At 42.7% G+C, this 25,614-nt stretch overlaps 2 protein-coding genes across 5 annotated transcripts in view; both read left to right on the top strand.

The window, feature by feature from the left end:
- The window catches only part of LOC6555283 (sterile alpha motif domain-containing protein 5), a 158,721-nt gene that overhangs the window by 79,150 nt on the left and 53,957 nt on the right, over positions 1-25,614 (top strand). The window contains exon 5 of one of the 4 annotated variants that reach the window (XM_026983901.1): positions 21,885-21,908. The exons of the other annotated variants lie outside the window; for them this stretch is intronic. Coding sequence (XP_026839702.1) covers positions 21,885-21,893 — 9 coding nt within the window. The 3' untranslated portion in view covers positions 21,894-21,908. Of the gene's footprint in view, positions 1-21,884; positions 21,909-25,614 lie in introns of those variants that run through there. 4 annotated transcript variants of the gene reach the window in all.
- On the top strand, positions 42-4,914 carry LOC6555295 (poly(A) RNA polymerase gld-2 homolog A). The gene is made up of 4 exons (XM_001982280.3): positions 42-259; positions 323-3,114; positions 3,355-3,618; positions 3,681-4,914. Exons 2-4 carry the CDS (start codon positions 529-531, stop codon positions 4,866-4,868), a joined length of 4,038 nt encoding a protein of 1,345 aa, XP_001982316.1. The 5' UTR covers positions 42-259; positions 323-528; the 3' UTR covers positions 4,869-4,914.

The raw sequence follows: 25,614 nt of genomic DNA, 5'->3' as shown, positions 1-25,614 counted from the left end.
CCAGATTCCCATCGCATTAACATAAATGACAAGCACATTTTTTTACTTGTATGAATCGTTAACAAACCTAGTGAAAATTGTGTAAAATTTCTGTACCGACTGTGGTTGCCATCTCAAAACGTGGATATTTTTCTAACAACAGACCACGAAATAAGCGAATTTTAGCTACTCGAATACCAAAATTGTGGAAGCAAGAAGAAATTATCGAAAAAGCCCAGCAATAAAAACATAATGAAGCCTTTAAAAACGGCACATTAAGGTATGAGAACAGCGACCACTCATGTAAATTATATTCATTCATGTGGCTCTCTGGCTTTTCCAGAGCTCCCGTTTCCAGTTACCCACCGTAGTGCCCCGTAAAATCGAGCCTTCTTGTCTGGCCTTCAGTTTGCTGTCAACTCTTTGCTTACTAGGAGTGACAGATTGAGGTACCGGACACACACCATATTCTTTAGCAATCTGCGTTTGCGTACGCACATATATATAGATATATGTCGTTTGGATCGTGACTAGGCCGTATCGGTAGCAATGTCCACTGCTATGGCAATGGCAGCGGCGGCATCCTCGAGTGCCACGGCAGCAGCAGCAGCAACAACGACGGCCATTAGCAATTCCACAAACACCACAGCGTCACCGGCAACAACCAACACCATGAACATCACCACGAAGACCATAGCGCCGGCAGAAGTACCAATGGAACCAGCTCCAAGTGTGGCTCCCATAGCACTGGAAATCGAAGATTCTGGAAGGAATGGGGCAGATGACTTGGAGCATGGTGCCCCAAAACCACGCAGGCAATGCAAAACGACAGTGGTGCACACCTGCCCCCGCCCACCGGGTGGCTACAAGTACTCCATGGAGTTTCTTTACGAGATCGGTAGTGGCATGGCCGGCATAACACTGAATATACCAACGCCCGCATCGATAACCCCTCGCACCGTAAGAACCACCGCCCCCCTACTAACCACTCACATGCCCTTGCTGACCACCATGGGCGTAACGCCACCACGTTCGCCAGGCATTCGCTACTCAGGATCTGCTGGAGGCTCCAACGGAACCACGACAACAGTATCTACGACACCCACCACAGTCACAACGCCAATTGGCTCACCAGGATCGGGAGCCGAACCAATGACCAGTCCAGTTGCATCCAGTGGCTTGCCAGCAGCGGGCAGCTTACCAGCTACCCAGTTCATATACCAGGGATATCTGCCCACTGGACCGCAGCGGCGTTTGTGGCACGCGGAAAACGCAGTTTGGCAGTTTGATAGAAATTATCCATACAATCAGGCATACTCGCCGCCATATGGAATACCCGTGATGCCGGTGGGCTTTGAGCATCCGTATGGACATCGAATAATATACCCGGGCTACTACAATCAGTCTGCAGGGGGAATAAATGCAGCTGCGGTGTCGGGATTGGCGCGAACTAGTCGCCAGGTGACCCAACAGCCACATATACTGGCTCAACCAGCAGTGGGAACGGAAAATAGCGAGGAAGCGCCTGCTACACTTGGAAACGCTCCTCAGGTGACCAGCCCGTGGCGTTATGGAAGACCAGGAACCCACCGTGGACCACAAGGGGTGCCCACAGCAGCGGCATCAGCTTTGCTACACAGGGACTCAAAGACCTTTTACAACAGCATCGCCGGTGGAATGGGGGGTGGCGGTCCCAGGTTTAAAGCACCCTTTGTGGCAAATGTCCGTAGTTTTCAAGGAGGTGCTGTGGCCGGAGGACCAGCAACCGCAGCAGAAGTGGCCGCAAGTGTAGCTGCAACTGGAGCAGCAAGCTCCAGCGATCAGAATGTGGCAACCAGTGGCAACAATCAAGAGGGTACGACACAAAACAATCCCAGAAATCGTCACAATGCCAAAAGGGGAGGCAAGAATTCGGTTGGAAATGAGCACACATCAAACTCCTCCGGATCCCTATCCAATTCATCCTCGAAGTCCCAGCTGAACAAGCGACCCAGCTCGAACACCTCAATTTCACCAATCAAGCATCCACATCGCACTTATAGAAACCGGATGCGTTATACTGCACCGGAGCCATCTGAGCAAAAGGCGGCGACCACGTCCGTTCCAATAAGTAACTACCAGCCACCGCAGCAACCGCAATCAACAGTGCGAAGAGTTTCGAAGTTCCAAGGAGCAAATGCCTATCAAGGACAAACTTCCGGTAGACAGCAATCTCGTTACTACCAATCGCGGCACATGGATGCTTTCGTCTACCAATCTGGACCCTATATGGTTTATGCATCGGGAGCACCGGCTGTGGGACTAGCAGCAGGAAAACCACCAGTACCAGAAGCAACCGGAGCGCCTGCTGGAGCAGCAGCAGTAGCAGGAGGTGGAGGAGGAGGAGGAGGAGCAGCAGCAGGAGCAGCAGCACCAGCTACGGTCACAGCCCGCAGCGCCACTTTGGAGGGCGAGCAGCCGCTGGACTCGGACTTTGATCAGCGTCAGGAATATGCTGACTTGGGTCTGGATCCAGCCAATGGCAGCTTATCCTCCGACCTGGAGCCGCCCGGTATCAAGCAGGACACCTCCGAACTGGACGCTCAATCGTGTCTGCTATCGCATCCGAATTCCGAGGTCGATGGCGATGATAATCACTCCCTCACAAGTTTTTCTCCCAGTGTGGAGAGCGATGATTCCGAAAGTGAACTAAGCGATGCCTCCGTCGTCTCGGTGGTGCGCGATATAATGGTCAGTTGTCTAGCACTGGCCACCGGAGCCGAGGAGCCCGATCTTAGTGGCCCCAATCTGGTGCCCTACGGTGATATGCATAATCTCAAGGAGCTGGACAGAAAGAGTCCCCAAACCAATGGCTACAGATCCCACAGGCAATATCATCAGTCGCATTATCCTTACCATTCGCAGCTCAGTCCAAGAGGATTAAGCTGCTGCGGCGATATGCTGAATCAACACTCTGAAAATTTGGTCTTTAAGTTAGACCAGAGTCAGCCGGATGCCATTGCAAGTGGTAAAAATATACCCTTGAAGGAGATAACCGAAGAGCCTGACAACATCTCGATGGCCTCGAATCTCTCCTGCAGTCCATCTGCCAGTTCCAGCAAGAGTGTAATGGCATCCAAGTCCAATATTACAATGGTAGGTCAACTCTAAAATAATCGATAAATTTCTATACCTCTCATGGGGCGAATTTCCTACTTCATTTGCGTTCGTTTGTCTGATAGCTTTTATAAGATTTACGAAATAAAATCGTACCTATAAACATTTCATTTTTCTGAGGAAATTAGTGTTCAGTCCCCTCAAATATATTCGGTTGCCGAAGAAGGCTTGAAATCGGCCTAATTTGTTCATTCCACAATCTTATCCTAATCCCCAAAGCCAGAAGATCACGATGATGATGAGCTGCCCTTAGTGGTTCACAATCGTTATTGGCGGGAATTCTTTGGTTACACGCCAGCAGATCGCTTTTTACTCCGAACCAAGTTGGTGGAAATGAGACGTCCACCGAAACTAATGGGTTGCAAGAACAAATGGGAGCCCTTGTCCCTGTCCATATGGAAGAAGTTCCTCGAGTCTCAGCAGACACGTCATGTTTACAAGACCAAAATGCGACTGTGGCGTGCCATTTACACAGTGGCCATGGTGAGTTTAGTTGGGAATATTTAGTAAAAAGCTATAGTTTTCCGTTAATTTACGATCTACAGAAAAACTATCCAAGATATGGGCTTTATTTGGTGGGCTCATCCATTTCATACTTTGGTTCCAAGTGCTCAGACATGGATATTTGCATGCTGGCCTGCACAAATCCGAACATTGATCCCCGCATGGAGGCCGTCTATCATTTGCAAGTTATGAAGGCGCTACTGAGCCGCACGGATATCTTCCAGGATTTCAATTTGATCGAAGCACGGGTGCCCATACTGCGATTCACCGACCGATGCCATAAAGTGGAGGTGGACATAAACTTTAATAACTCCGTTGGGATCAGGAACACCCATCTCCTGTACTGCTATTCCCAGCTGGAGTGGCGAGTTCGTCCGATGGCCTTAACCGTGAAGCAGTGGGCCCAGTATCACAACATCAACAATGCCAAGAACATGACCATATCGAGCTACTCGCTCATGCTAATGGTCATTCACTTCCTGCAGGCTGGAGCAACTCCACCTGTGCTTCCATGTCTGCACAAGCTATATCCGGATAAGTTTGGTCTGCTGCAGCCCAACGACTTCGGATATGTGGACATGAACGAGGTGATGGCTCCGTATCAGTCGGAGAACAGCCAATCCCTGGGTGAGTTGCTGTTGAACTTCCTGCACTACTACAGTGTCTTTGAGTACGGAAAGTATGCCATCTCGATCCGTGTGGGTGGTGTTCTGCCCATTGAGGTATGCCGGGCAGCCACTGCACCCAAAAACGACATACACCAGTGGAACGAGCTGTGCATCGAAGAGCCCTTCGATCAGACGAATACAGCTCGGTCGGTGTACGATACGGATACATTTGAGCGGATCAAAGCCATCTTTGTGGCCAGCTACAGAAGGCTGGAGTCGACGAGGAATCTCAGTGCCATATTCGAGGACTACGATGGACCCACAATAATGATGCAGCAGCCATCGGTGGACTCAGAGGTCGAACTCTACGAGGGTCAGCATCACCGTTTGCTACCGAATCGAGGCTCCTCCAGGTCCAACAGCACGATGCCATCGCCACGTCCATCAAAACTAATGGTGGACAAAGCAACAACAGCCATTTGGGATGATATCAACAACAAACCAGATACCCAGGCAGTAAGCAATTACAATAACTATGATGCAAACAATGCAAGTATTGGCAACGGCAGTCAGATGCGATCCAAGGATAATCCTGTGGCCAACCAGCCACCAATTGCTTGAAAAACTCTCACCAAAACGAAAAAACACTCTGCACATTCAATACACACTCAAAAAGAAAAGAAATATTTTTATATACGCGCTAATCAGGATTTAAAAAAAAAATTGAATGGTTGTGAACGGAAGTTTTTTGTAGTAGTTGCCGGACGCTTTTCAACCGATTTAAATTTGACGTTGGCTAATTATACAAGCACAGTAGGAAAATAGCTGATTTTCAAATCACTTAACGTGAAATGACCATATAAATAACCACACGCCTATCTCAACGCAAAGTCGGTCGCAAAAAAAGCACAAAAATCTGCTAAAATGCAACAAACTGTTTCAAATGTTTGCGTACCACAACGGCTAAACTTGTTTTCACAAGCTTCACAGCAAGACAATTGCTAAAAAAAATTAGACAAAAATACAAAGCGTGCAAAAATCAATAAAAATCACAAAAAAAAAAAAACAGTTTAAAATCTAAAAAAAATATATAGCAGTTTTGTATAGTGTAGGGAAGAAAACATTATCGCTACACAATTCATAAGATTTTTACTGGAATAGGTTTCTAGCACAAAATAAAACAAAACACTAAAAACATTACACAAAAAAATACGTAAAACATGAAATTTGTAATACAAAAATACGACAAAATTTGTAACTAAATAATATAAAATGTAAAAAACGCGCAAGTCTTCACAGAAAGCTTACGAGTTAAACAGTTGGGTTGGGTCATCAACTCAACCAAGAACTTGAATTAACCTGATGATAGCGCCAAAAAAATTATATAAAATAAAGCCCTTCACCAAATTGTCCTTCGTTACTTAAATGCATTAAAGCTTAAACATAACTATTATAAATGCTAACAGTATCTTAGTTTTACACAAAGCAGTATATTCTCCCTACATACAAGTATGTGCGTAAATCAACCCAATGAAATCATCCATCATCCAGCTATTAAGTCCCGAATCGGAATCTGATCCCAATCTCTATGCCTTCATTTCAACACTTGGACTCTCTGGGGGGCTTCGAACTATATGCGAATGAAATTATTTAGGATGCTCAATTTGATATTCCGCTCTGATTAATTCTTAGTGGTTGCCGTCATCATCGAATATCACCCTTGGGACAGGCACTCTCCTCCGGATGGCCGAAATTCTCGCACATGTTTCAGTTTGGCAATTATCTAAGGAAATCAAATCAAATCATTGATGCAGCTGTTACGCCACATAGGATAGATGAGCAGTGAGCGGTGGTGGCTGATGTACAATGGGGGGGCGTGGCAATAGTCCTGGCATTTGCCATCACATCCACAACTCTGTTACCATCTGCATCTGCATCTGTTTCGGCCTGGCCGGCCTGACTCGGCCTGACTCGGCCCAGTATCGATGGCAACCAAAAATGTCAGTGCAGCAAATTATTTCATCAATTGCAATGCTCGATTTCAGTAGCTCCAGTCCACACAATCGATGGCATTGGTGCTGCGCGTTTTCGGGGTTGAATGGGTGATATGTTGGGTAATTGATATAATGCCGATGGTTCCTGTCATCGCCCACCTAATGGCGAAAATTGTCAACGGGATTTGGTTTGGGATTTCAGATTGCAATTGGGTGGGGCTGGCTGCGTGATGGGTGATGGGTGCTGGGTGCTGGGTGGTTTTCGAATTGGATTGCTTTGGCTGTAATGCAATATCGAATGGCAGCGATGGCGGCGATGGCAGCATCGCTAGCTTCATAATCATCATCGTCATCATCATTAACGCAGCCGAACAATTGTCACACTAATTTGTGCATATGTGCAAAAATGTTTGGCAATTAAACGGCGAAGCGATGCCAGCAGCCAGCAGCCAAAGTCCCTCAACCATTTTTCATTCAGCCAAGTAATTAATGTCTTTTGTTAATGGTAATGCATTTGCATTCGCAATTGGAATTATACCCCAATCCAGGGCTAAGACAATTTGCACAACAAAGGGCGCGTTGGTCGGTGGAATGCTAGAGATGAACTTCATTAAAATTTTGCACGGAACGGAAAAATTTGTGTGGCACGGCAAGAGGGGCGGGCAAAATAGAGAGCAGCAGCTGGTGCATTAAAATTCCTGTCCGGGATTTGGTCTTTGGTCTTGAATAATTATTCATTGTCATTGTAATTGGCGTGCCAGGCGCTAAATGGAATCATAAGGGGCGAACAAAAAAGGCGAGGAAACTTCGGTTGACAATTTTCATTTTTCCACCATAGCCAGCAAATTGAAGTTGCTCGATTACTTGGACACTTTTCTTCGGTTTTTTTTCCTCCTTCCTCTTTTTTTTTTTTTTTTTTTTTTTTTTTTTTTTGTACCTCCCACATGAGAGATTTTCCTTTTTGTCTCGTCGAGCGGAGAAAGAGCGATTACTCCCCATGGATCTCGGGATCGGGATTGGGATTGGGACTGGGACTGGGACTGGGACTGGGCATGGTTTTCGGTCTTGGCTGTTATATTGTTTGGGACACGTACGGGAATTTTCATTCGATGTCATTTCAATTTTCCTCCGCTCCTTTTTTATGGACGCACAGAGACAAAAAGGGTTCGCTTCGCTTCGGTTCGGTTTGGTTTGGATTGGAAAAGATGCAGCAGCCAGCGAGCACACGACACAAGGACTCGACATGGGATTGCGTTTCTATGTCTCTGGGCCTTTGTTACCTCGTTGGTCACTGAGCAACAAATTACCTGAGGCAGGTGGACAGGACCACTGAATAAGAGAGTTAACTGAACGAGTCGGTTGAATGAATAAATGAATGAGTGCCCCAACGGGCAGAGGGGAATGTGTGATGTGTGGAGTGCTGGGTTGAGTGACTCCTGATTGAGTTGGGCCTGCACAAATGATGCCTTATTTAAATGAACCTCAAATGCCCTTAATGCAATTTAGTTTTTGAAAAACAGCTTACTACATTTTTGCCCATATTTGTTCTTTTAATTGCAGGTAAGCTCATTACGACAAACCTTTTTAACACACCACAAAAGCAGCTGCAGCAGCAGCAGCAGCAACAACAATAATAAATAATGTTAGCGTAAGTGCTTGTCTACAATTTTAATTAGTTTTAAATGCAATTTAATGCATTTGTTTTCATGTGTTTTTGTTTTTGGTTTTTCGTGTTTTTTTCTGTCGGTTTTTGAGCCATGTTTTGGTTTGCCTAATGCCAAAGCACTTAGCATAATTCAGAAAGAGAGACTAAATTTAAATTTGAAAACAATAAATCATTTCAACTTTGTGATAAATGCCGTGCATAATACAATGTAGATTAGTGTGGGCGAATTGCTCACATGTGTGTACATTCCCGCACAATTAGAAACGCATTAAACATTTAAAATCCAGCGACACATTGTGGAAATGTTTTCCGTGCTTAGAACAAACATTTCGGTTTGTTTGCATGCACTCGATTTTATTTACTCTACGCCAAATGAATGGGATCTTAGTTTTGTCCAAAAGAGCACTAATATAAATTTATATAAAACAAGATAGAATGCTATAGTCGAGTTCCCCGACTATCAGATACCCGTTTGAATGCAGATTATTAGAGAATTGCTCCAGAAACATTTAGAGGTATTCCACTTCAAATTCCGATTAAGATAAGTTGAGTTATGGACTTCAGAACTTCTGTCTTGAGACATTTTTGAATTTCTACAACATCATAACATCAGAAAAATTACAAAAAATTAAAAAAAAAATAAAATTCTAAATTTGAATGCAGATTTTTAGAGAATTGCTCCAGAAACATTTAGAGGTATGCCACTTCAAATTCCGATTAAGGTCAGTTGAGTTATGGACTTTAGAACTTCAGCCCTGGGACATTTTTGAATTTCTACATCATAACATCAGAAAAATTACAAAAAATTTAAAAAAAAATAAAATTCTAAATTTGAATGCAGATTATTAGAGAATTGCTCCAGAAACATTTAGAGGTATGCCACTTCAAATTCCGAATAAGATAAGTGGAGTTATGGACTTTTGAACTTCAGCCCTGAGACATTTTTTAATTTTTTTGAATTTCTACATCATAACACGAAAAAATTACAAAAAATTAAAAAAAAAAATAAAATTCTAACTTTGAATGCAGATTTTTAGAGAATTGCTCCAGAAACATTTAGAGAAAAATAAAAAAACCAAATAGAATGCTATAGTCGAGTTACTCAGCTAGTGAAAGTGCAAACGAGAAATTTTAACATTTTCTGGAATATGGGTAGAAATTGCGTAAAAAAACTTAAAATTTTTTAAACTTGTGGTCGTGACAGTTACATACTGCCTGTTACATACTATTAAACGAATCCTTTTATTTACGAGTAACGGGTATAAATATGTTTCACAGCTGCGCACATCGGAAGCCATTTTAGAATTTATATTTGTATTTTGGCCAGCACTTCGAATTTATTATTCGGGGAACTATATTTTACGATCTATCATAAAAATTAAACTTGCGACAGTTGACATTCGTTTCATTCGCTAGTTTTATGACTCATTTATGGTTTGTTTTTCAGTTTCCGCCCTTTGCATTTAAAACAACTCAATTTCTGTAATGACTACGCCCCCTAGATAGTTAAACGACTTGGCCATAACAATTGTGTAAAGACGCAACGACAGAAATCAATCAATGTAAAAGTCGCCGTGCGGGGAAAGTTGCCGTGCGATAAAACTTTAAGGCGTGTTTGAACTGTCGCTGCCACGCCCACAGCCGCCGCCTTTTCCGCCGATTCGGCAATCAAGCTCATTTATTATGCATTTTTCATATGACGGCTTTTCGTTTTTCGCCTTTTTTGCCTTCACTGGCGAATTCTGGGCAGACAATTTAAAATCAACCGCAAAAAAAGCTGCATGTCCTGCCTCCTCAGGCTGGAAAATTGTGAAAAACCACGAGTGTGGGAAAGAGTGAGGGCTCCGAGAGAAAGAGAGAGCGAGAAAGTGAGGGAGAGCGGGACGGGGACACACGCATGCCAGAGTTGCCTTTGTGTGACAAGAGTGACAAGCGATGGAAACAAAATCGATCGCAAAAATCCACGCACACACAAATTACCCGCATTTTTTGCTTATGGGAAAATTGAAATTCATGCAGAGCACAGCCCTTCATCATCATCCGTGTGCATATCCATATCCATATCTGCCCGAATATATCTAGCTACAATCCGTATCCCTGTCGTATCGCTGTCATCGATGGTCCTCTAAAAATCCATCGATAAAGATTTCTTTTTGCACAGTTGTGGTTAAAAATATGTACATGTACATATCTCACGTCGAAACTGCAAGTCCTCATATGGGAAACTTATTAGATACATATACATATATAAAACAAATGAAATATTTATATTACTGTTCCATTAGGTGGGTATGGGTTGGCAAATAGTTGTGCTAGTTATGTGACCGCCACTGTAGTTCGTTACATAAATTGTTACTTTTTTGGGAATGTTGAAGAGTTACGAAAAGAGTTTTGGAGAGGGTCGCTTGTTTACCTGGCCCCTGAGGGTTGCCACATGCACATTTGCATATCGTTTCAAGTGCGAGCCAAGTAAAAGGGGTCGTACTTTTTTTTTCCTTTTTTTTTTTTTTTTTTTGGTTGGGACGGGGGCTGAGGTTGAGTAGGCGTGGCTCTGCTTATCGCCGCAACACTTGCCGCGAACGGGGGCAAGTATTTCCGTTGCCTGGGCACGCTTGTTAGTCAAGGAGCCGCCGGAAAAAAGTGGTGTGGGCAGATATAGGGAAATGGAAAATGAGGGGGTGGAGTTGCAAGTGTCAGCTCTGCGGCAGAGTGCAGAGTTCAAGTCGAAGTTGCTGCTGGTTGTCGCTTAACGATTTCGTGTCATTTTTTGCATTTCCTTCTTGTGCTGTACCCTGGCTTTCAGTTTTATTCCTTCACTCCTCGCAGAATTTTCCTCCTGCGGTTTTCCGCTTTCAAGTGTGCGGCGGCGACCAGTCTTATCGCGTGCTACCTGTGTGGCACCTTCAGACAGCCACAGACTGGGACAGAGTGATAAAAATTAATGCAATAAAAAGTAACAAAAAAAAAATATCTATGTATAATAAGAAAAACAAGCGGCGGCTCAGGAAAATTCATACCCGGGAAAATAAATCACCAAGAAGGAGAAGCAGCAACAGCAGCAGCAGCAACTCGTAAATTTCTGTGGCCTCTTCGCTTCGTGTACGTGTTAAAAACTTCTCACGTGTCAGTCGTTAGGATCTCGCAAAAGTGAAGTAAAGGCACAGGACTCGGGCGGATGTTCGCTCTATCTGCAATGCAGAAGATAACTTTTGCCACTGTCTGGACTGGCAAAACATTTGCATTTGCATTGCGCCGCCTCTTGGCTCGATTATGAATTTTGCTATAGTTATTTCTCGAAAACGAAATGATGAATGTGCCAGGCAGCCGCCAGAACCGAAAGCGTCTGCAATTAGTGGCAGGAAAGGAGACGGGGCGAGCCAAGGAGTTGTCCTCCAAGGAGTTGTACTCGTCGCGTCGCGCGAATCCGATCAATTAAAAAGCAACTTACGGATGCCGGTGGTCATGGTGCTGCAGACTGTCAGCTCCTTGGCGCTCGCCGTGATTAATTTCAGTGCCCATTTGCATGCGCCATGGTGAATGATGCCATAATCCTTGCTGGCTGCAGATCCTGGCTCATTCCTCGCTGCTAGTTTAAGTAATTTGCGGCCTTAACTAGAGGGCATTGTGAATATGTTCAGCAGCAGGCAACATTACTTCCACAAAACATTTCCAACACAAGTCCTTTTAATGAGAATCCAATTCGGCAGTTTAGTCCATGAATTGTAAGCAGTATTTTAGGGAATTTTATTACACGTCTTTCATCAGAGATGCCATAGCCCTTAGGACTTCTAAGAGAGTATTTAGTTCTTCGGCTCGTTGACACATTCAAACTTTTTGCTCTCCATCCCGTTGCTAAAAGAAAGAAATTAAAAGAACTCGGAGTTGTGCTGGCAAGGATAAGGCTTAAGTGTCTGCCCGGACTCAGACTCCTGTACCTGGAAAGTCCTGCGTACTTTTGCAGGACCTGGGCAACGTTGCAGTCCGCGCACCGAGGAATATTACAAAAAACGTGCCAAACGTTTATTTAAAAGGATTTATGTGCGTTACGTGCTAAATGTGAAATAATAATTTTTCTCACTCATTCTTTTTACCCTCGATGTCGGTTTTTTTCTTCTTTTTTTTGTGTCTTTTTAATACCTCTTGCTGCGAGTGCAGAATGCAGTTAGAGCGGGTGAGCGAATTTATCTTCCCATCTCTTTCCGTCTGTCTATCTGTGCAGCATTAACTCAAGTCCTTTTCGCAATTTTTATTGAGCTGACCGAAGAACGCATGAAATTTTTGTGGTAGAACCCGAGGCTTTTGGACACGGACTTTCCAACAGAGATTTTTCCGACTACCAGACTTAATTGCATTTCGAGTTGCTGTTGTTGTGATTCCTTCATCAGCTCGTTGTGGGTCTTAAGTGCTGGCCGAAAGGAAAAGTTTTTCCAGTTTTCACCGCAGCCCTCGTCGCTGTTCTTCAATTTTTCTGTGGCTGCCATTGCCAATTTCTAGCTTTCTTCGGGCAATTTCTTTATTTGTATTGAAATCGAAAAAGCGTGGCTGGGGAATAGAGAAGAGCCCAAACTGGGAATTGGAGTGCCGGATGAAATGGACAGAGAAGAGTGGCAACAACAATGGCCAGGACACAAGTCCAAGTCCAAGTCCAAGTCCTGGTCCATGTTCATTTTCATTTTCCCAGTTGGGTTTCTACTTATTATTATGTGCTCCACCACTCTCTCTCCTAGGTTATAGTGCCACCTCTTTCACGCTGGATATGGCTGCCTCTTTCTAAGGCCGTCTGTGCGTTTGCTTTGCGCCCCGCACGCATATAGCATAATAATTAGGTGTAGAGTCCTGCTGCCAGACTCGTCCTGTTAATGCGAGACTCCTTCTGTCTGACTCCAGTGAGACAAAGAGGGATATATGCTGGCGGAAAGAGACGGCCAGCTGGATATGGATGGAGATTTGGGGTCACACTTTGCACAGTTCATTTTGCGGCGCACAAAGTTTCTTAATTTTTTCCTTTGCCTTTTGTCTCTGGCAAACACGAAAAGAGAAAAGTTTTAATATGATTTGCAGTCAGACAGCTAAAAATAATTAAAGCCAAGTCGGAACAACCAGTTCCTTAAAGTCCTGTCACTTCATCATCATCTTGGTTGGGTGCCTGAACTTTACTTAGTCATAACTTATGCATATGCATCTTGGCCTCCAGGAATTCGCAGGATAAGTGCGCGTATGTGAATAGTTTTTCTCGTAGGCTTGGGCACTGTAATAAATACAAATTTTATCGTAATATAACAAATTTTGAACGAAAGTCCTGAAAAAATGGTTTTTCCATTTTATTGTGAGCGTAATTAAAACATTTCCATATTTTCCGCGACAACTGAATTTTCATGCAACAATTGATATACATTAAACAAAGTGCTTTTGTTTCTGCTTCACCCATTTCTCCCATTTATAATTCTTTTGTCATTCCTTATCACAATTTTCTTCAAGACTGCAACGCGTATTCGATGTTCTGTTTGTCAAAAGCAGGTTTCCTTTCTTAATTTTCTTCCGCTTTCTTTTCGAGTGTAGACAATGTGCTCCTTTTTTAACTTTGCCTTAACTTTACTTTTTTTGTGCTCAACTTATTACCTTAAACTTGGCGAAAAGGTTGTTGACTGGCTGCAATTTGTTGACACAGACAGACGACTTCTAAAGTGGGTGTAAGGATATGGGCCTGAATGTGTGTGGATGGGTACATACATACCTAGGGTATGTGTGTGCGAGTTGGGGCTGTTGTCCTTGGATGTGACTCTTGGGCATGTGCATGTACCTAAGAAGTTTGCAAATTGAAATTCATATGCGAAAAGTGTGTGCTTTTGCGCTCTTGATGTGCCGTGTCCTTTCTCAGTCATTGTTTTGCATTTGTCGAGTGCATTAAGGAAAGCCTGGATTTCCGTTGTAATTTTCATTAGCAAAACGCAGCACTCCACTCTGTTGACCACGCTGCCATTTACTACATAGTCTCTCTCTCTTTCCTTGTGGTCCATGCCTCTCTTTCTTGCAGTGTCGAAAGCTTTAAAGGCGCTCAAGTGAAAGTAATCTTCTGCATTTTATGTTTGTCTAATTCAATTAGGACAAGAGAGAAGAGATATAAAAATGGAGAATGAATAAAGTAAAATAAGGACTCCAATGGAGACCAGTATTTACCAAAATATCTTTAAAGCCTTGTTCGCTTCAGAATTGAGTTAAGTTGCTATCTCTTCCGCAACGCCGACTAAGGCAATAAAACTTCAATTAAATTAAATAAATCTCTGTAAAAATGCGCAACTTTTCCATCAGTCTGGCCGTAAGACAGGGAGCAATCAACAAACAGCCTGCGGTCATCATTAAATGTCTAATTTATTTCGAAAACAACAACAAGAGGAACGGGAGCAACAACTTGGCCGAACGAAAAGGGAAAACACAGTTTTTACAACAGGATTTTCCATTTTCTTTGGCCAGCGCGTCGTAAAAATTGATTTAATAAAACAGGCACGTTTCCATTTGAAGTGCTGTAAATTTTAATTTAGTTGTTGCTTCTCGCACAGCTGCGACACGCCCACACTTTTCCGATGGGCGGCGCTGGCTGGGCAGGAAAACATCATCAAAGCCGAGAGGAAAACTTTGATAGAGATCACACAACGGCCTTCATTAACAATGGGGGAAAAAAAGGGAGCAGCAGCAGCAGTAGAATCAGTAGAAGCAGCGGAACTGCTTGGAACGGAACGGAAGTGACTTGTAAACCATCCTGGTTGTCATTTATTTTCTTTGTTGTCTTGTTTATTATTATCTCTTATCATTGCAGAAGTTCCACTTTAATGAGTTTTATCTAAGAGGTGGGCATCGTCTCCAGAATTGACTGCCATTCTCAAAGGCCGCGAGCTGTGAACACACCGAAAGAAAATTAGAATATTTCGTGGGCAATCAAATGGAAAATATGCTACTGTTACTTTGTTATTTGCTCGGCAAATGGAATTTATGAATATTTATGAGTGTGACAAAAGTTTTGCGAGACCTGTTTAGTTTCGCTTCGTTGTTTATTTTATTTAAATGCGCCTTCAGCTATGCAATTGTATATTAATTCCCCCGACTGCCTGAAATATTCCCGCTAGACAGCGACAAATGCTAACTGACAAGACAATTTCGCTGGGGTTGGCTTTCTGAGCAAAAGTTTTGTCGGTTTGGATAGAATGGTTCGAGTTTGGCTAGGATCCCTAGCAGCTGACAGGCTTGGGCTTGCCAACAACAGCAAATAAATACGGCAACAGCGGGCTACAGCAAAACTTGCCACTCTGACACACGTTGACATCGAATTATGCAAAAATGGCAAAAGGCGAATTAAAAATGCAAATTCCCATCGACCAAAGTTGAAGGACACCCCTGAAAATATATACACAAAACTTGGCCACGGGGTTGGAGACATGGAAAATGCAAAATGCGAAATGGGAAATGGAAAATGGAACCGAGGAGGCAGGGTCTATGTCCAAGAACTAATCAAGTCCGCCTGACACTCGTCGTGGGCTGGAACAGATCCCAGGCTAGACATTATTTGATGATGCTTGAATTGACTCGGACAACTCAAGTGGAAATATCACAATTCGGCTGGGTTTTTTGGGGGAAAATATTAGCCAGGAAAATGCCCTTGTTTCTCGAACTTGATTTTCCGCTGAAACGTGAACTGAACTGATAATGGTGCGCTTATCTAGTGGAAAATCTTTCGGGAAAGATTTTCGGAATAAATTTAAAACATGAAACTTTGTCAGATTTCAGGTTTCACTTTTCCAGAAAGTTGACATTGCCATTACAAGCTAATAATCAACATATTTAGCTTGTATTGCGCTTGTATATTGGTATGTTTTAAAGTTCATAAATGTTGCTTGAATTTCAGCAGAGTGAAAACATTTCATTACTTCTATTCATTGACTTTGGTTGGCAGCTCACGCCTACGTTTAGTATGCGCTTCAATTGAAATTGTTTTGCGGGTGGGTTTATTCATGTGATTGTCATTCGCTTACGCATGAAAATGCGCTCTGGCGTGCACATGAAAATAAATTGAAAAAATACCTTTGCTGCTTGGATTTTAGCCGGCATCTTTCCCTCAGTCAACGCTTTGTCAATCTGTCGGTTTTCATATTTTCAACATTTTCCCAACAAAATAGCTTAACTGCCTGTGTCAGCTGCATGCGGTTGTGGTGGTGCAGGATGTGGCAAGGTGGGGCGCGGTGGTGCTCGGTGGTGCGCGGTGGTGCTCGGTGGAGCTCGGTGGTGGTGCCCCCAAAACCCAATAAGTATGCAGTAGGGTTTGCCATTGTCAACTGCCTCTGATTGCTGGCTGAAATGCTGCTGAGCTTCTTACCTGACATTACGTATACGCCATGCTGTGTGTCGCGGGGAGTTTTTATTGCTTTCGATTTTCATTTTGACTGCTCGCACGTGCGGCGACACGACAAGGTTTTTCAAGGAAAATCGAAACGCTGAGAGGCGGGAGACCATCACGCCTGTGTCCCCTTTGCGAAACTTTCCAGTTCGATGGCGTAAATTTTCTTTAAGCATTATTTTATTACATATTTCCCAGGCAGCAGGAGCCGCCTTGTCCTTTTCATCCGCTGCTTGGCTGGGTTTGTTTTCGCTTTGCGTGAAATTCAATTTCCCATTTGCCACACATCCAGTTCATGTAGCCAACTGAGACTTTTCTTTTTCCCTTTTTTTTCCCAGCCATCACGACACTCTATTTCTCCGCCTCTCGATATAAAGATATTCATTCAGCCTGCCACACGACTTCATTTTTGCATATATCAGCGGAGCGAAGGAAGTGGGCAATATAAGCCACTACAGTGCGTTTCGACGTTGTAAGGATGGGATTATTTTTCCGCTTTCAGAGTTTATTATTCTAGCAGTTTATGGGCTACTGAGCATTAGTTACTATAGAAAATGATTCAGCATTTCTAACCAATGTTACCATTTCTTACCAAATCTCTTTTTAAAGTTTGGTTGTAACATGACTGATTCAGTGTTAAATAGGTTGAGGAAAATTGGGAAATCAAGTTCATTTCCTTGTGCAGACGCACATTAATTTAATGAGTATCTTGTACTTGGCTTTGTCTTATGCGGTTGAGTTACTACAGTTTTTCCAGCCCAGCGGCACCCTGTGGCTTAATCGTTTTTCCCGCTCTATCGACCCTCTGCCCTCAGTACCCCTAAGAACCCCTATTTTCCCGCCTGTCGACTTTGTGCCATCCATTCGTGTGTGTTTCAATGGCTTCCCGTCTTATCTGCAGACGCCATCGCTGCCGCCGATTTACTTTTCCGTTCGCCGTTCGGTTTTTTCAACAACGTTGCAGGGGTTTTTCTTAACGGTTGGGAATTCATTGCAAATATTCTTGATTTTTATTGCGTTCGCTCGCAAGTGAAATTGCTTCAAATGTATTTGAGTTTTGCTTCCTTTTTTTTTTCAATTTTTTCCCGTTTTTTTTCTTGCTTTTTTTATTAGTTCTGCAATGCTAGACATTTCTGGCCTGTTATCCTTGTTCGTCCTTTTTGGCATGCCAAATGCCTGCAAAACAATTTGTTCGTCGCGTTGCTTTTTTTGTTGGTTTTATGGAATTCCTTTCGGGTTTATTACTTTGTTTTGTTGGGTTCTTGGCGAGATTTGGTCGAAATTCATTCTGTTTATTTGGCCCCAACATGCAAACGCTTCGGTTTTGCTTTCTTTTCCTCGAAGCATTTCCCACATTTTTCATGTGCATTATCTCAACCGATTTTGACATAATTTATGTGGACAATTTTGGCCATCGTCTCCGGGATTTCTTTCCCCTTTTTGTTTTCTCCATTTTGATCAAGTGTGCAAAAATGTGCATTTAATTGTGACTCATTTACATTTTTGCTCCCTCGCACTTGTGCTGCCCTTTATCCTTGAAAGGGTACCCTAAAAACGTAAAAAAATGTATACAGCCAAGTACGAGAAGCCATAAAATAAAAAGCAAACAGAAATACAAAATAAAATATAAATCATACGCACCATTTAACAATGGCGAAAGCTGCGCCATTGCCAATCCGCAATACAATGGCACACATAAAAAGCATCGCAGCAACGCTTTCAGTATCACTTATAATGCCACGCCCCGCCGCCAACCGACCGCCCCCTCTTGAAGCTGCCATTTGCAACGGAAATCAAGTCGCACATGCGAAAGTAAAAATTCAAACAATTGTGAGTGGAAAAGGAGCAATAGGAGCCCAGTTCGTTCGTCGAATACAAACATTTAAAGTGAAATTCTGCAACATTTAACCCGGGAAAAAAGCCATTTGAAAGGCGAAACAAAAGGCAACAAGCTAGCTGCTGAGGTGGAACAAAAAGTATATTTCTTCTTTCAAAAGCGAGAAGGTCAGCAGCTAAACGTACCTAAAAAAAATAACTAATGAATGTTGAAAATCAATTACAAAAGCGAAACAAAGCCAATTCGCAATCGAAACGAGAACAAAAGCGAAAACAGGGTGAATGGGGATTCAAAGAATGGAAAATTGAAAGTGAATATGCTAAATGTTGCTCATGATGATGATGATGATGATGATGATGATGGTGGTGTTTGGATCCTTGCAGCTTGTTGCCGCTCAATTGGTTGAAGGTTCAATGATGATAGCACTGCCATTCCAGCTGCCCCAACGATTTCCGTTGAAAATTGCCAGTCATTAGAGGAATATTGAAAAAACAGGTGCCCTAAGCTGCTAAAACATTTTTTATCGAGGCACTTGGCCAAAAAATTGTGACTTTCAAAAGAACCATATGCAACTTTTTGCGATTTAAAAGTGTTTCTCACAATTCTTATCAGCTGCATTTTTAAACGGCAAGAACTACAAAACTTTATGCATTCCCTTTTTATTGCATAAAAATGTAGAAGATAAAACTTAACAACTTTCGGTTTCCGATCGACAATTTGAAGTTCCTTTAATGTGGTTGGCCGCCCAACTTTCTTGGCCAAGAGCAAGCTTTAGTACTTTAAGAAGCGGTACTCATGTGGCAGCCGCAGTTGGGAAATGGGAAAAAAGGGAAAATGGCAAAGGCAAAAACTTGCATACTTGCAGGCTTTTCAATAAGCATAAAATAAGCAACTGCAGCGGAGTGGGCGAGCCTTGAGAGTTGAGTTTAATATAATGACACATTTTATGATTGCATTTGCTTGGCCCAGGAGTCCCAGGCAGTCACTGCAGCTGGTCAATCTCACGTCTCACGATGGGGCATAAAAAGTTGGCCAGCCGATGGGGAGGATGTGCCACTGGCCCTGGACGCAGCAAAGTCAGCAAATTGTGCAAAAATAGAAGGCGTTGCCTAACGAGCTCTAAGAACTGCTGCTCCGCTGTCCTGTTTCATCCAATCTAGGGTTTCACTCGAACAAAAATTGCCATTCTTCTTGAACAAAGGATATATAATGATGCTTACATTTTCTACAAGTCTTGTTTGTTTGGCTTAATACACCAAAACTACTAGTAATCATTGTAAGATGTTATACATACTAAATATTTTTGTTTTGATCTCTCAAGCTTACTTTTAATTTTTAAGTGTATCTTGTAGTGTGCTGTCTTTTCTGCTTATGCCCTCCGTTCGATGGCTGCTTTTGAGGTCTTTTCTCGTTTTCTCGGTGCTGGCCCTCGTTTTTCTTCTGCCGTGTTCATATACACAATTACCAGCTAAGGCGATTTGCAAAGACACGGCAATGGCAAACAAAAACAACAACAACAACAAAAACGACATCAGGTGGCCCAACCGTGCACTCAAGTGTTGTGTTATGCCATTGTACTTACCGCCGGCCACGCCCCCTTTGGCCCCTCGCCGCCCCCGCCGATTGTTTGACAATGTTTACAGGTGCAAATTTCAAAGTGAATTGCTTTTCTATCGCTCGGAAAAGTGCTGCAACACGCAGGCAACCTAAGTAGTTGCTGCTCCCCCACCCAGCTCACTCGGGGCAGAGAAATTTTCCTGGAAAATTAGTTCCAGAAACGAAGGCGGGCGGGGAAAACTTGAAGAAAAGCCGAGCTAAGCGGATTTGTTTATGGCTGCTGCCTGGTCGTGACAGTTTGTCATACAATCTCAGCTATTAGGCTGATGGCACCTAGGGGATTCCCCCACCTGAGGACAGACTCCTCTCCTCTTCGGCAATTGACAGGTTATTGTCGTTCGCTTTTGGCTGTCTCAGTTTTAATTGAATTGTCTCCGTTTTCAACGGACAAAGGGCATTTATTAACAATAATTGCATTTTCCTGTGGAAATACAGAAGTAGAGCACAAGAAAACTGTCAGCAAATGTCCAAAACTAATTTATCAATAAACGAGCGAACAAGGCATGGAAAATTGCTTTGGCTAACCATAAATGGTCAAGTGTTTGGTAAACAGACACACACGCACACCCACCACATGCATGCTCGAAATTTAAGTAAAAAGTTTGCAAAAATAATGAAGCATGGCCCAGAGGCAATGGAATGGGTTTCGACATTCTGGGTAAATGCAAATTGCAAACAGGCGAGACAAACAAAATCCCCAAAACTAACCAAGTGGGGATCCAGAAAGCACACACACACTCACGCTCGCACCCACCGAATACAGAAAACGGACACACCTAGCTAACCACAGGATCCTGACCAGCCAGGACATCTGTCTGCAGCAACCTCAACCCCAAAGTGCCCATCCTTCGGCCAGGCTTTGAGTCCATCTCCCCTTGGCTGGAAGCCAAAGCAAACGCACTGGCACGCAAGCTTACAATTTTTCGAAGCCAAAAAATACAGCGAAGAAAATTACCCCCCAATAATGTGTTCAGTATTCATTATAATAGATTGAATGACTTGTTTTAGCATAGGATTTTCCTGATTAGTAGGTAGGCGAAAAGAACATATTATTTCGCATTCAACCAGCTTTGTTGCCAAATTATTTTCCGGTGTTTCCACACCCACTTGACCAGGACTGATTGCTCGCTTAGCCAGCCCTTTCCATTAGATTTGATCATCTGACTGGCTCACAATGAAATTTTTGTTAAATTTTTCAGTACGCTCCGTCCGTTTGAATGTGGGTTCGGTCGCCAGGTCTGCGTCTGTGTCTGGATGTTGTCCCCAAAGGATTACCGGTGCTTTGGCCTGTCGCACAGTTGGCTACCATTGCTGTCCGGGATTCCGTCGCGTGTCACGCACTTGTAGTGCCCTCCTTTGCCTGTCAATCTCTCCCCGTATTCACACATCCAATCAAGGACCTTCTCGTTCGCCAGCATCCAGAATCGAGTTGCATTTGGGAAAGTGCATAAGCAAAGTCAAGCAACTCTTTCACATTTCAATTTGGATTTTATAACTGTCTCACCTGGCTCCCTCGCCCCCTCGGCCCCTCGCTCCCATGTGATGTACCCATCTATACTTGACTCGGGGTAAAAGTTTGCTCAACTTGTTTTCAATAGTTTCCATTGAATATACATGGCCAACTTCCTCCGCTCGGCTCTCGGTTCTCAGTATGCTCTGATTGCTCTTGGTCCGGTCTTATTGATTTCCCTAGTCTGACAGTGCGTGTCATAATTATACGTTAAATTTTGAAACAGCAGAATATTTTCGGAAGAATTTCTGCCAGCACAGAAATTGCAAATAAAATTGTTATACGCAAAAGTCATAGTTCTTGTAAAAGGAGATACTAACTTTACAATGCTGAAGCGCACTGTTCAACTTCTTGTTATGGAGGTGGAACTTGCATTTCATCGATGCCTTCAGCTGCTGGCCAGAAATTGTTATATGGGCAAGACAAGTTTATCTGCTCGAAACTTATTCAATCTCTGGAGAAATTATCCATTTGCCATTTTTGTTTAGCTCAAACTTAATTTCGTTATTGTTATTGCTGCTACTCCTGATTGCCAATGGATTTGAATTGCAAATATACAATTTTTGTAGCCAAGATTTTGAGAGCAAAAATTCTAATCAATTGCATTTCTCTTTCTTTTCCTTGCAGGTAAGCTGATTGCTCAACGTGAATTGTTTCGGCCTCGGCATCAGGTTTTTATAATATTCCTCTCTGATTAATACACCCATCATCTGGCCAAGTCCGCGGTGTCAAGTGCAATGTTAAAGATCATAAATCAGGGTCACGGGGATAGCAGTTATTTTCGGCGGCTTGGAAATATAAATGTCCAATTTGCGCTGCCGGGAAGTTTTCCCCACCGAAATGATTAACTTGATTTATGCGTGCGGCGACAAAGTTTCGAAGGCAACGCCCCGACTGCCAGGTGCTGCTGGCCAAGAAAAGTTTGGATAAAAAATGGTATACAAAAAAATGAATGGGCAAAGTGGAAAAAATGGGAGAAAATACATTTGTCGCGTCGCGTCAAGGCGTTAATTTCTTGGCACTAACTTGAGGCTGCCCCAAAAAGTATGCTATACCAGTTTTCGTTCGAAGGTCCTTCTGGTGCTTTTCGGTGCTTTTGTTTCAGGAGCTGGAACTATAACAAGCTCCATTAGTTGGCCATGTCGTTTCGACAGCTGCTAGTCGTCGTCTGGCTGGCAGTGGCCTCATTTGTTTTAATGTGTCAATTTGTTGACTTTTCCTGCTGTTTTGCCCCCTTTGAAACTGAAATTGTGGAGGCGGAGTCTCCTTTTCGCTGGGATGTGGAAAATTAAACCACCTGTAATCTGTCAGCAGACGCTTTAATAAACGTTTAATACTGCGGGCAAACGGAATTGACAAAACCAACAAACTTTCGATTGGCCCAGGCAATTTTTTATGCGATTTGCTCGTCATTTTCTTGTGGCTGCGAAAAGCTATTAGTTCTACGTTTTAACGCCTTTTGCCTCTTATTCCTCAAGTCATAAATCAATTGATGATTAAACCTGCCAAGGAAGTTTCCATTTGAATTTATATGCTTTGTTGAATTTAAAACATTGTTTTCCGCGGCAAACCATTTATTTTTTGCCCAAGAAAGTTAATGCAACATATTGCCTGCTTTCCGGTTTGATTTTTATGCTTCCGCAAGGAGAACTTTGTCATAAAAATGTGCTCCATACTTGTTTATTGATGCTCTTTGATTAAGTGTTAAGTTGGAGTTGGATACTTTGAGTAAGGGATCTTTCGGAACTTCGGCTGCCATTCCTTGTTTCCCATTGCTTAAAGCTCACTTAAGGCAACAATTTCGCCTGATTTACAGGTCATATATTCTCGCATGTGTTTCTGTGTGTGGGATGTGGGCTCCATTAAATTTTTATTAAGTGCAAAATGAAATTGCCTCACTTTTGGCCCCTCTTTCGCTGTCTCTGGCTTTTGTTTTTGTTGGGGAGGGGCTTAATGCGCTTTAAGCCCGCTGGAACTTTGGTGGCCATTTAAAATTTGTGCCGACATAAAGCATAAATTATGGCGTTTGTCGGGACTTACGCCCCGCCTCCTTTTCCTTTCCTTTTCCCGCCTCTTAAACGTTAAACAAGCTCATATATGCACACATACTCGCATGTGCGTGAGTATGTGTGTTGAGCATATGGCGAACATTTTCCTAGCAATTTTCCCATCCTTTTTCCACATCGTTTTGTTTATGTGAAACTAGCGCATTGAAATTGCATTTTTAATGCGCTTATTAAAATGATAAAGTGGTCGACGATACCCCTGCTAATTCTTCATAGAATCCCGGCCAACTAACTATACAGTACACATGTGTTTTGTTAGCTCATTAAAGTTGTTGCTCCGCTCACAGTGCATTACAATGGGCTTTACTTGTGGGTATTTTTTTCAGGCTTTTCTTTTTTGGCAGCCAGGCAAAAGTTAATTAAGTTGCAAATGCCGCGCGTAGGTACATTAAAAACTAATTGCTGCTATCGTTATCGTTACGGTTGGGCATTAGCGTTACGTAACGGCAACGTAGCACTCATTACGATTCGCTTGGCTACCTCCACACATTTAAAGACTGCAAATTGCCCCTTAAAAGTGAGGAAGTAGTGCAATGGCTTTAAAATACTCTTTAAATTCAATTGGAGTAAAATTACATGTTTGCAGCAACATTGATCAGGATCCATTTTCATGGTAAAATCCCTTAAAGGAGATTTTACTACTTTCAAATACCAAGCTTCTCACTTTAGAAACTTTCAAAATAGAACTTGAGAATTTATGCAGTACTGCATTGCATGCTTATATTCAATTTATATGCTCAATTTAAATAGTAAAACTCTACATCCATTTTACAAATGCAATTTTGCCCTTTCCGAGTTTCATTTTTAATTCAATCGGCATGATTTTGGCGTCATAATTTATTTATACCAATTACACTTTGCCCCCGAGTCCTGCCAACGATTCTCTTTAGCTGATTGTTCTGTATCCTTCTCAAATGCTTGTGTTGTGTGTTTTGTTTTCTGTTTTCGACCTTAATTTCATTGACGCGCCCACATTTTGCTGACATGGCCGCAGACACCCACACACAACCACACACGTGGAGATGCCAGAGCACACACGTAAAAAATTTGTTTGTCCTCACACTTGAGTGCCAGCCACAGCCGGAATTTTTCGTCCTTTTCGCCTCACTTTCAGTTTGTTTAGTTTTTTTCTGGGTATTTATTCCTGGGATTGTGTGTGTGTGTGTGGTTGTCTTTTTTTTTTCTTTTAGTGTTACGTCGTTTACATTGTCTAAACAGCCGGAGTGCCCAACAAGTGTACGGGTCTTTGGCATAAAGGTGTATATCGTTCTGCAGACCTGACGCCCCACCACCACGTATATATTTGCCCCATCTATTCCCAACTGAATCCCCCCTTTCATCGCACTCTCGGCAGCTTCTCATCTTGCCGGAAAAGTTTGTTGGCTCTTGTTTTTTTCGCCGTTGCGCACTTTTTTATGATTTCCAGTTTCAGCTTACCACCACACCGTAACCTCCTGTGTGTGTGCACTGAAAAAAAAACGTGCAATCGAATCATTAATAAGAAAAAGACTGTTACGTTCACTACTTAACTTGATTTGTTGTATATTTTCAAAAATATCTCAAAAATACAAAAGCATTCTATAGAATACTGCAGAAAACAAAAACATTCACGAAAAGCCGATTATCTTATTGATCGTGAGCATGACAAAAAAGGCGAAAACAAACAGTGAAATATTGCATAAAGCCCTAATTTTTTTCGTGTGCATCCACAAATACATATACATATTAAGGAGGACTTATACACCCCCTGCTGTTGCTGCCACGCGTTGTACATTTAATGGCGTTGATATGGTTTTATGACCTTTGTGGCCTGTTACACATACGCCCCCGAAAATTGCATTGTTGGCTTTATTTTGCCCTCCCATTTTTTTATTACATTTATTTTATGTTTTTTATGATTTTCTGCTTTTGTTTCTCTCATTCGGCATTTGTGTGTGAGCGTGTGCTGAGTTTAATTTTTCCATTTCGCCCAGCATCACCAAGGAGTCATAATTTCTAAGTTGATTTTCTTGTTCACCTCGAAGGAAAATGGGAGGGTGGCCATAGGCTTTTAAAAATCTGTTTCTTTTCCATTTTATTCTGGGCAAATGCAATGCACTGCGCTGAAGTGCCAAGTGCATTTCTGCGAATAAAAATGAAATTGGATTTCGCTCTGCCGATGTTTGCCTTTGTTTGTGCCCGTATTTCAAATGTGACAAATTGAGTGGTTGCGCCAACGCAGCCCCATCTCGTGGTTGAAAATTGTTTGCATTTTTAAAAGATTCATTTGGACTGGGGTAAAATCGAGATGC

Source organism: Drosophila erecta, unplaced genomic scaffold (genome assembly GCF_003286155.1).
Source record: "Drosophila erecta strain 14021-0224.00,06,07 unplaced genomic scaffold, DereRS2 tig00000000-arrow-pilon, whole genome shotgun sequence".
Lineage (NCBI taxonomy): Eukaryota > Metazoa > Arthropoda > Insecta > Diptera > Drosophilidae > Drosophila > Drosophila erecta.
This window is presented reverse-complemented; position numbering and strand designations above follow the sequence as displayed.

Coding starts and splice junctions, on each gene's coding strand:
- LOC6555295 (XM_001982280.3), top strand. CDS start 529: ATGTCCACTGCTATGGCAATGGCAGCGGCGGCATCCTCGAGTGCCACG. Junction 3,115..3,354: donor CCAAGTCCAATATTACAATG/GTAGGTCAACTC, acceptor TAATCCCCAAAG/CCAGAAGATCACGATGATGA. Junction 3,619..3,680: donor CCATTTACACAGTGGCCATG/GTGAGTTTAGTT, acceptor TACGATCTACAG/AAAAACTATCCAAGATATGG.